The sequence below is a fragment of the Canis lupus genome, chromosome 1 (assembly GCF_011100685.1).
Source record: "Canis lupus familiaris isolate Mischka breed German Shepherd chromosome 1, alternate assembly UU_Cfam_GSD_1.0, whole genome shotgun sequence".
Taxonomy (NCBI): Eukaryota; Metazoa; Chordata; class Mammalia; order Carnivora; family Canidae; genus Canis; species Canis lupus.
In genome coordinates, this window is record NC_049222.1 from 29,428,853 (window position 1) to 29,441,143 (window position 12,291).

Consider the following 12,291-nt stretch of genomic DNA (forward strand, 5'->3'; position numbering starts at 1 on the left):
CTCAGGGTCCTGGGATCGAGTCCCACATTGGGCTCTCTGCTGGGCAGGGAGTCTGCTTTTCCCTCTCCCTTTGTGCTCTCCCTCTCTCCTTCTTTCAAATAAATAAATAAAATCTTTAAAAAAGATTAAAATATTAAAGAAAAAGATTCTACTATAATTCATACATTCGCTAGGATGGGGTTTTTTTCCCTCTAAGAAAAATATGGCATAATATTTCCAGGTCTATAGTAATGACTCCTATAAGAGTTGGAAAGATTCCCGGAGAGAATGGTTAGAAACTAAGAGCAACATCTCACTACCATAGACAGTATTCCAATATGTAAAACTTTGAAAAGTGTTATTAAAGCCAGAAGCAAAAAAAAAAAAAAAAATCACACAAAATTTATTCACTAAGATGTGGGAAATCTTCAAATTCCAAAGAAAGGTGAGCAGATGAAACAATGTCCACAGATAAAAGGGACAAAAGCACATTCTATCAATGGCTACAATTCAGAGATGGTCTCTGAGGAGACTAATCACTGCCAAGACTGCCATCTGCTTGTCCTGGCTTTGGCAGGCTCCACCTCCAATACTACCAAAACCACAGTGCTTGAAAGTGTATAAGAGAATCAGAAATAGAAAATATCAGAGGTCTTTTCTTCTCCTTCTCCTGCTTCCCTCTTCCTCTAAATCTTAAATAGGAAATGTTGGGACGCCTGGGTGCCTTAGGGGCTGTGCATCTGCCTTCATCTCAGGGCATGATCCCTGGGGTCCAGGATCAAGTACTGCATCCAGCTCCCCACATGGAGCCTGGCTTCTCCCTCTGCCTGTGTCTCTGCCTCTCTCTGTGTCTCTCATGAATAAATAAATAAAATCTTAAAAAAAAAAAAAAAAGGAAATCTTCTTGAATTTCCAAACACTGCCTTATTTGGGAATTGGGACTGAACGCAGAGCCCATATTTTCAATATTAGTTTGTGCTGGAACAATAAATATTAACCAGAGGGTTTTTTAGAAACAGGCAAAATCAACTAAAAACCAAATTACATCCCAATTTCAGGATTCTGCATAGTAGTATGAAACACTAAACAGGGAGATATAGTAATAGCAATCCTTTAGAAATAGTAGTAAAAAGCAAAGAGTCTATCTATCAACAATTTTTTTTTCTCTGTACCAAGTTGGGTCAGTTTCTTGATTTCCGTGTAAAATATCAAGCTTCAATTACCAACTTTCCGGAGCTCAAAGGAAGATTCAAACTGGTGCCCAGCTGCCAGGAGAAGGACTGCATAATTAATTCCTGACTGTAGTGATGGCTCAGATTCAAATGCCTTTTTGAACCTATTAAAGAAAACAAATGTACAAGTTTACTTCCTCAGTCATGAAACTCTGGGCATGCAATAGCTTCTGTTTGCATAACTCCAATGCCTGAGCAAGCAAAAGTATTCCACTGGCCTTCGCCCCAGAATGTAGTGTGCTGTTAAAATTTAATGCTTAAATAACTGTCTTTCCTTGCCCTGGGCTCCACTGCATTCCCTTGCTTAGTTTACCTTTATCATAGTAGCTACTGTCTTTTAAAAAATCCTCTTTTCAACAATCTACCAGAAATGTGAGTTGTGTGTGCATGTGTACACATGTGTAAGCAGTGGTAATTAAAAAATAAGAACCTGTACCTATTTTTAAAAGTGGTTTTTAAAAAGCCTTAAAAATACAGAAAGCTATGAGGGGAACATCTAGGTAACACAGTGGAACAATCAGTATCATAAGAATGATGCAGAAACAAAATAAAGAATGTCAATTGCACGAAGAAATTAAGAAAAACAGACATTGTGCCTGTGCATACTAATTTTGGCTCAAAGAGAGTAAGAACCCTTTTCTGAATATGCATGAAACTAAATATCAACCTCTGAAAAATACTTCAACATTTGAAAAGACTTCAGTGTTTGCACATACACTATACTTTCAAGGTAACACTTCTTAGAATCTGTCCAAGGATTTCCTCAAATCCATCCTTTAACAGGCAACAATATTCAATATTATTACATTTGGGAACACAAAGAAAAAGAAAATTAAAATAAACACCCTGATGACCATTAGAAACTGCTTGAGACAAACACGAAAAATACAATCTTTATTTTAAAAAAATATAATCAAGGAAAATTTAAGGACTATATACTGAATGAATGACCGCTTGATAATAATAAAAAAAAAAGGTTATACAGAAAAAAAATGCATTATAATTTAAAGATAAAGGCATTCCCACTTAAATCAACTGTTAAAATAAAAGACAGGAATAGCAAAAGTGGTGGCAGGCATAGTAGTGTGCATTACAGTATACTCTTGTCTTTTATACATGCTTGAAATTTTCCATAACTTAAAATGATAAGTTAAATTTCAAAAGGAAAGAAAAAGTACCTTTTCCTGGATATTGAGGATTATGTACCCTTTTAAGGGTCTTACTGTTTTTTTAAAGCACAATAGTCATTTTTAATGCATGACAGTCACAGAATTTTTTAAAAAGATTTATTTATTTGAGAGAGGGAACTTGTGCACATGTGGTAGGGGAGGAGTAGATGGAGAGAATCTCAAGCAGACTCTGTGCTGAGCACAGAACCTGACTCGGGGCTTGATCCCGCTACCTGAGCCAAAACCAAGAGTTGGACACTTAACCCACTAAGCCATCCGGGTCTTACTTTTAAAATAGAACAAGTATCTCTAAATGGAAACAAAAATCAAGTAAGTATTAATCTTAACTAGTTGGATCAAATAGTTATGAAAGTTGAGGAAGAAAAGAAAATTTCCAAATGCATCACTGTTGGTGATCAAAAAGCATTTTTACTTCTCCAGAAGTATAGATGTTTTCCAATTCTAAAATGGAAAAAACATGTACCCAGACTGCTGATATTTAAAACTAGTCATATAAAGGAATGACATGATTTTTACATCTTAGACTCCTGTAAGTCTCAAAGGTTTTTGTGTTTGTTCAGAGACAAGTGGAAGATCCCAATAAAAAGAATACAGAAGAAGAAAGAAGTTGTTTACTTTCTTTTCTACCAATTCATATCAAGATATGCAATATTTCCAACAAATAAATTCTTTCATTTCCCCTGAAACCAAAGAACATGGAATTTCTCTTAAAGATATTAAAGGAAAAATACAAAAAGCAAGACATATTCAAATCAATCAATAAAAATTGATTAAGGGCTTCCTAAGTGCGAAAACCAACCAAAATGAAAAGTCTGGCTTACATCTGTTTTTATGTCACCATAAACAACATATTTTTATGTTTTTAGCCAAAATATAAATACCAATAAAATTAATAATTTATATATTTTTTAGGATTCATAGCGTTCCGTGACAATGACTTCAGTATTGAGGAGAAAGTCTTAACATTTTCTGGATTCTCCTGGAGATTAAGATAATGTGTAGGTGTGTTATGAGAGAAATAAAATCCTGTCATATATTATTAATATACCACCCACAGAAATTAAGAATCTCACACACTGTCAAAGTAAATTAGTACTGCATTTCTTGTCTGAAATTTGCCAGTATATATCAAAATTATAAAATTTTTAAAAATTATGCATATCTGTTGACACAATTACACAGCTATAAATTTATACTATGGAAAAGCATCAAATAGGTAATCAAAAATTCAGGTATAGGAATATTTATTATAAGATGAAAAAGTACTCTAAATTTCCCACAATATTATAAATATGGAATAAAATGTATTCCAAATGTTTGAAAGTTATATAACCATTTAAATTATAGAAAAATGGCAAGATGGCGGAAGAGTAGGGTCTCCAAATCACCTGTCTCCACCAAACTAAACTACCTAGAAAACCTTCAAATTATCCTGAAAATCTATGAATTCGGCCTGAGGTTTAAAGAGAGAACAGCTAGAATGCTACAGTGAGAAGAGTTCGCGCTTCTATCAAGGTAGGAAGACGGGGGGAAAAAGAAATAAAGGAACAAAGGCCTCCAAGGGGGAGGGGCCCCGCGAGGAGCCGGGCTGAGGCCGGGGCGAGTGTCCCCAGGACAGGAGAGCCCCGTCCCGGAGACGCAGGAGCTGCACCGACCTTCCCGGGCGGAAAGGGGCTCGCGGGGAGTTGGAGCAGGACCCAGGAGGGCGGGGGTGCCCTCGGGCTCCCGGGGACAGTAACTGCGCGCCCAGGAGAGTGCGCCGAGCTCCCTAAGGGCTGCAGCGCGCACAGCGGGACCCGGCGGGACCCGGAGCAGCCAGGAGGGGCTCGGGCGGCTCCGCGGAGGGGGCTGCGCGGCCCCGGGAGCAGCTCGGAGGGCTCGGGCAGAGGAAGAGGCTCCGTGCGGAGGGGGCTGCGCGGTTCCAGGAGCAGCTCGGGGGGCTCGGGGGCGGCTCCGCGGAGGGGGCTGCGGGGCGGGAGCGCGAATCCACCAGCAGAGGCTCCGGAGCACAGGGCGCCGGGACACAGCCCAGGATCCCGCCTCCCCCGGGACAGGCAGAGGCCGGGAGGGCCCAGGACAGCGAGGACGCTCCTGCCCCAGCTGAGCAGATCAGCGGCCCCGCCCCGGAGCCTCCAGGCCCTGCAGACGGAGAGCTCCGGAGTTCCTGCGGGGGCTGAATCCAGGTTTCCAGAGCTGGCCCCGCCACTGGGGCTGTTCCTCCTGCGGCCTCAAGGGGTAAACAACCCCCACTGAGCCCTGCACCAGGAGGGGGCTGAGCAGCTCCCCCAAGTGCTAACACCTGGAAATCAGCAAAACAGGCCCCTGCCCCAGAACACCAGCTAGACGGACAAGTTCCAGGAGAAGCCAAGGGACTTAAAAGTACACAGAATCAGAAGATACTCCCCGGTAGTTCTTTTTGTTGTTGTTGTTGTTTTTGTTTTGTTTTGCTTTTTGATTTGTTTCCTTCCCCCACCCCCTTTTTTTCTCCTTTCTTTTTCTTTCTCTTTTTCTTTCTTTTTTTTTTCGTTTTTTTCTTCCCTTTTTTTTCTCTTTCTCTTTTCTTTCCTTCTTTCTCTCCTCTCTTTTTCTCTTTTTCCCAATACAACTTGCTTTTGGCCACTCTGCACTGAGCAAAATGACTAGAAGGAAAACCTCACCTCAAAAGAAAGAATCAGAAACAGTCCTCTCTCCCACAGAGTTACAAAATCTGGATTACAATTCAATGTCAGAAAGCCAATTCAGAAGCACTATTATACAGCTACTGGTGGCTCTAGAAAAAAGTATAAAGGACTCAAGAGACTTCATGACTGCAGAATTTAGAGCTAATCAGGCAGAAATTAAAAATCAATTGAATGAGATGCAATCCAAACTAGAAGTCCTAACGACGAGGGTTAACGAGGTGGAAGAACGAGTGAGTGACATGGAAGACAAGTTGATGGCAAAGAGGGAAACTGAGGAAAAAAGAGACAAACAATTAAAAGACCATGAAGATAGATTAAGGGAAATAAACGACAGCCTGAGGAAGAAAAACCTACGTTTAATTGGGGTTCCCGAGGGCGCCGAAAGGGACAGAGGGCCAGAATATGTATTTGAACAAATTCTAGCTGAAAACTTTCCTAATCTGGGAAGGGAAACAGGCATTCAGATCCAGGAAATAGAGAGATCCCCCCCTAAAATCAATAAAAACCGTTCAACACCTCGACATTTAATTGTGAAGCTTGCAAATTCCAAAGATAAGGAGAAGATCCTTAAAGCAGCAAGAGACAAGAAATCCCTGACTTTTATGGGGAGGAGTATTAGGGTAACAGCAGACCTCTCCACAGAGACCTGGCAGGCCAGAAAGGGCTGGCAGGATATATTCAGGGTCCTAAATGAGAAGAACATGCAACCAAGAATACTTTATCCAGCAAGGCTCTCATTCAAAATGGAAGGAGAGATAAAGAGCTTCCAAGACAGGCAGCAACTAAAAGAATATGTGACCTCCAAACCAGCTCTGCAAGAAATTTTAAGGGGGACTCTTAAAATTCCCCTTTAAGAAGAAGTTCAGTGGAACAGTCCACAAAAACAAAGACTGAATAGATATCATGATGACACTAAACTCATATCTCTCAATAGTAACTCTGAATGTGAACGGGCTTAATGACCCCATCAAAAGGCGCAGGGTTTCAGACTGGATAAAAAAGCAGGACCCATCTATTTGCTGTCTACAAGAGACTCATTTTAGACAGAAGGACACCTACAGCCTGAAAATAAAAGGTTGGAGAACCATTTACCATTCGAATGGTCCTCAAAAGAAAGCAGGGGTAGCCATCCTTATATCAGATAAACTAAAATTTACCCCAAAGACTGTAGTGAGAGATGAAGAGGGACACTATATCATACTTAAAGGATCTATTCAACAAGAGGACTTAACAATCCTCCATATATATGCTCCGAATGTGGGAGCTGCCAAATATATAAATCAATTATTAACCAAAGTGAAGAAATACTTAGATAATAATACACTTATACTTGGTGACTTCAATCTAGCTCTTTCTATACTCGATAGGTCTTCTAAGCACAACATCTCCAAAGAAACGAGAGCTTTAAATGATACACTGGACCAGATGGATTTCACAGATATCTACAGAACTTTACATCCAAACTCAACTGAATACACATTCTTCTCAAGCGCACATGGAACTTTCTCCAGAATAGACCACATATTGGGTCACAAATCGGGTCTGAACCGATACCAAAAGATTGGGATCGTCCCCTGCATATTCTCGGACCATAATGCCTTGAAATTAGAACTAAATCACAACAAGAAGTTTGGAAGGACCTCAAACACGTGGAGGTTAAGGACCATCCTGCTAAAAGATAAAAGGGTCAATCAGGAAATTAAGGAAGAATTAAAAAGATTCATGGAAACTAATGAGAATGAAGATACAACCGTTCAAAATCTTTGGGATGCAGCAAAAGCAGTCCTAAGGGGGAAATACATCGCAATACAAGCATCCATTCAAAAACTGGAAAGAACTCAAATACGGAAGCTAACCTTACACATAAAGGAGCTAGAGAAAAAACAGCAAATAGATCCTACACCCAAGAGAAGAAGGGAGTTAATAAAGATTCGAGCAGAACTCAACGAAATCGAGACCAGAAGAACTGTGGAACAGATCAACAGAACCAGGAGTTGGTTCTTTGAAAGAATTAATAAGATAGATAAACCATTAGCCAGCCTTATTAAAAAGAAGAGAGAGAAGACTCAAATTAATAAAATCATGAATGAGAAAGGAGAGATCACTACCAACACCAAGGAAATACAAACGATTTTAAAAACATATTATGAACAGCTATACGCCAATAAATTAGGCAATCTAGAAGAAATGGACACATTCCTGGAAAGCCACAAACTACCAAAACTGGAACAGGAAGAAATAGAAAACCTGAACAGGCCAATAACCAGGGAGGAAATTGAAGCAGTCATCAAAAACCTCCCAAGACACAAGAGTCCAGGGCCAGATGGCTTCCCAGTGGAATTTTATCAAACGTTTAAAGAAGAAACCATACCTATTCTCCTAAAGCTGTTTGGAAAGATAGAAAGAGATGGAGTACTTCCAAATTCGTTCTATGAAGCCAGCATCACTTTAATTCCAAAGCCAGACAAAGACCCCACCAAAAAGGAGAATTACAGACCAATATCCCTGATGAACATGGATGCAAAAATTCTCAACAAGATACTGGCCAATAGGATCCAACAGTACATTAAGAAAATTATTCACCATGACCAAGTGGGATTTATCCCTGGGACACAAGGCTGGTTCAACACCCGTAAAACAATCAATGTGATTCATCATATCAGCAAGAGAAAAACCAAGAATCATATGATCCTCTCATTGGATGCAGAGAAAGCATTTGACAAAATACAGCATCCATTTCTGATCAAAACTCTTCAGAGTGTAGGGATAGAGGGAACATTCCTCGACATCTTAAAAGCCATCTATGAAAAGCCCACAGCAAATATCATTCTCAATGGGGAAGCACTAGGAGCATTTCCCCTAAGATCAGGAACAAGACAGGTATGTCCACTCTCACCATTGCTGTTCAACATAGTACTGGAAGTCCTAGCCTCAGCAATCAGACAACAAAAAGACATTAAAGGCATTCAAATTGGCAAAGAAGAAGTCAAACTCTCCCTCTTCGCCGATGACATGATACTCTACATAGAAAACCCAAAAGTCTCCACCCCAAGATTGCTAGAACTCATACAGCAATTCGGTAGCGTGGCAGGATACAAAATCAATGCCCAGAAGTCAGTGGCATTTCTATACACTAACAATGAGACTGAAGAAAGAGAAATTAAGGAGTCAATCCCATTTACAATTGCACCCAAAAGCATAAGATACCTAGGAATAAACCTCACCAAAGATGTAAAGGATCTATACCCTCAAAACTATAGAACACTTCTGAAAGAAATTGAGGAAGACACAAAGAGATGGAAAAATATTCCATGCTCATGGATTGGCAGAATTAATATTGTGAAAATGTCAATGTTACCCAGGGCAATATACACGTTTAATGCAATCCCTATCAAAATACCATGGACTTTCTTCAGAGAGTTAGAACAAATTATTTTAAGATTTGTGTGGAATCAGAAAAGACCCCGAATAGCCAGGGGAATTTTAAAAAAGAAAACCATATCTGGGGGCATCACAATGCCAGATTTCAGGTTGTACTACAAAGCTGTGGTCATCAAGACAGTGTGGTACTGGCACAAAAACAGACACATAGATCAGTGGAACAGAATAGAGAATCCAGAAGTGGACCCTGAACTTTATGGGCAACTAATATTCGATAAAGGAGGAAAGACTATCCATTGGAAGAAAGACAGTCTCTTCAATAAATGGTGCTGGGAAAATTGGACATCCACATGCAGAAGAATGAAACTAGACCACTCTCTTTCACCATACACAAAGATAAACTCAAAATGGATGAAAGATCTAAATGTGAGACAAGATTCCATCAAAATTCTAGAGAAGAACACAGGCAACACCCTTTTTGAACTCGGCCATAGTAACTTCTTGCAAGATACATCCACGAAGGCAAAAGAAACAAAAGCAAAAATGAACTATTGGGACTTCATCAAGATAAGAAGCTTTTGCACAGCAAAGGATACAGTCAACAAAACTCAAAGACAACCTACAGAATGGGAGAAGATATTTGCAAATGACATATCAGATAAAGGACTAGTTTCCAAGATCTATAAAGAACTTATTAAACTCAACACCAAAGAAACAAACAATCCAATCATGAAATGGGCAAAAGACATGAACAGAAATCTCACAGAGGAAGACATAGACATGGCCAACATGCACATGAGAAAATGCTCTGCATCACTTGCCATCAGGGAAATACAAATCAAAACTACAATGAGATACCACCTCACACCAGTGAGAATGGGGAAAATTAACAAGGCAGGAAACAACAAATGTTGGAGAGGATGCGGAGAAAAGGGAACCCTCTTACACTGTTGGTGGGAATGTGAACTGGTGCAGCCACTCTGGAAAACTGTGTGGAGGTTCCTCAAAGAGTTAAAAATAGACCTGCCCTACGACCCAGCAATTGCACTGTTGGGGATTTACCCCAAAGATACAAATGCAATGAAACGCCGGGACACCTGCACCCCGATGTTTATAGCAGCAATGGCCACGATAGCCAAACTGTGGAAGGAGCCTCGGTGTCCAACGAAAGATGAATGGATAAAGAAGATGTGGTTTATGTATACAATGGAATATTACTCAGCTCTTAGAAATGACAAATACCCACCATTTGCTTCAACGTGGATGGAACTGGAGGGTATTATGCTGAGTGAAGTAAGTCAGTCGGAGAAGGACAAACATTATATGTTCCCATTTATTTGGGGAATATAAATAATAGTGAAAGGGAATAGAAGGGAAGGGAGAAGAAATGTGTGGGAAATATCAGAAAGGGAGACAGAACGTAAAGACTGCTAACTCTGGGAAACGAACTAGGGGTGGTAGAAGGGGAGGAGGGCGGGGGGTGGGAGTGAATGGGTGACGGGCACTGGGTGTTATTCTGTATGTTAGTAAATTGAACACCAATAAAAAATAAATTAAAAAAAAATAAAATGAATAAATACTTTTAAAGTAAAAAATAAATAAATAAATAAATAAATTATAGAAAAATATTTAATGCCTGGGGGGAAACTTTAGCTTCAAAACAGATGTAGTAGTCTATTTAGAAGCCATCACTTCTGCTATAACAACTATAGGGAAAAATGGATACATAATCAAAAACATATTTTTATAGACCAGGAGATCTATGGAAGCAACAATTAAAAACATCTTTGAAATAAAACATCAGAAAGGGAACTGCCCTTCCAAGATGAGCTGAATTGCTTTGTCTTCTATAGGGGTATTTGTTCATCCTCACCACAAGATGAGGCTTGGGCTTGGCATAGGCAGAGAAACTTCCTATCTGAAACTCTACCAGGGAAAAGAGAAACTAGTGGATTTCCTGATAGTTGTATGGGATATCAGGATGGAATGAAACCTAAAGGAGCCTCAAGCATGTAGTCAGTTTTTTCCACAGGACATTAGTTGAATGTTGGGTTACATAAAGGGCTAGGAGATGGGATGGCAGAGTAAAATCTCCTCAAGTCTGACAGTACTTAAATGTAAAGTTCCACTAGCGAAGGAAGCCTGCAACAAACAGGAGTTTCCTCCTTAAAAAAAAAAAAAAATTACCAAATTTTAGAGCTGTATGATATGAAAGAACAGAGTTAAACTCAAAACTTCAAAGGGCAGATATGAAATCTCCCACAGTACTTAGGGATAAGGAGATAGAGACCTGCGTGGCTCTCAATCAAAAGCTGAGACAAAATCAAGATAGATTGGGCCAACTAAAACTGAAACCCAGACCAATTCAAGTCAATTGAATTTTCTTATATTTATTTATTTGAGAGAGAGAGAGAGAGAAAGAGAGGGAGAGAGAGAGAGAGCACAAGCATGTTGGGGAGAGAGGGGCATAGGGTGAGGGAGAAAGGACCTTAAGCAGACTCCATGCTGATCATGGAGCCCCATGTGGGCTGAATCTAACAACCCTGAGATCACAATCTGAACCAAAACCAAGAGTCAGATGCTTAACCAACTGCACCACCAAGGTACCCCAACTCAATTGCATTTTTTGAGGTAATCAGATTCTTATCCTATCTGGCTAACAAAGTAAAGTGAGAACTTTCTGTCAGAGAAAATAAAATCATCTTCAGTCTTAATAATTCTTAAATACAAAATGTATGGTCTACAATAACTATGAGACATGCAGAAAGCCAGAAAAATGTGACCAATAAACAAAAGAGCAAAAACAGACAAGAGCAGCTGACTCAGAGATAATTCAGATACTGAAGTTTATAAACAAAAAGTTTAAACTAATTATTACAAAAAATCAAGAAAAAGATGGACAAAGGGGATAAAAAGATAAACAATTTCAATGGAGTGTTGGACTCTTAAAGAAAAAGAATCAGATAATCTAGAACTAAAACATACAATACCTGAAAATAAGAATTCTTTTTATGAGTTTAATAGACTAGACAGAGCAAAAGACAGATTTGGTGAAATGAAGAACAGGTCAATATAAAGTATCTAACTGAAAGCAGAGAGAGAAAAAAGTGGGGGGAAATACAACAAAGCATGAGACATATGAGACATAGTTAAATTGTCTAGCATATGTATTATTATAACTCCAGAAAGAAGAGAAAAAGAATACAGAACACAAGAAATATTTGAAGACATAATGGTCAAAAACATTACTCCCAAAGTGTTGAAAATATTAACCCACAGATTAAAGAAGTTCAGCAAACTTCAAGTAGGATAAAATAAAATAATCACAGTCTAAATGGTGAAACTAAAGACACAGAAAAATCTTAAAATCAGCCAGAGTGAAAAAGACACATTACTTATAAAGGAGCAATAAAATTGATAGCTAACTTAGCAATACAAATTATGGAAGCCAAAAGATAATGCAATAACATTTTTAGAGTGATGAAAGCAAAAAAGAAGTATAAGAAAGTTGTTTACAAACAAGCAAAACCTGGAAGGATTAACTGCCAGCAGATCCACACTACAAAAAATACTAAAAGTACTTCTTTAGACTAAAGGAAAGTAATTCCAGTTAAAGCACTGAACTGCAGAAAGAACATCAGAAAGGGTAAATAGGTGGTTGTATATAAAAGATACTAATATTTTAAAAACTGTTGAATATTTAAACTCCCTTAAGTTTCTTTCCTTGTTCAGGAGTGGTAAAGTACAAATTTAAGGTAGACTGTAAAAGCCAAGAATATAGATGGCCATCTCTGGAACTACTAAGCTAAAAGTATGAGTAAAGAGCTA

At 39.0% G+C, this 12,291-nt stretch overlaps 1 protein-coding gene across 1 annotated transcript in view; it reads right to left on the reverse strand.

Moving 5' to 3' along the window:
* MAP3K5 (mitogen-activated protein kinase kinase kinase 5) overlaps positions 1-12,291 on the reverse strand; it is a 198,397-nt gene that overhangs the window by 90,877 nt on the left and 95,229 nt on the right. Inside the window, exon 8 of the mRNA XM_038526115.1 lies at positions 1,203-1,315. Within this exon, the coding sequence (XP_038382043.1) occupies positions 1,203-1,315 (113 nt within the window). The remainder of the gene's footprint in view (positions 1-1,202; positions 1,316-12,291) is intronic.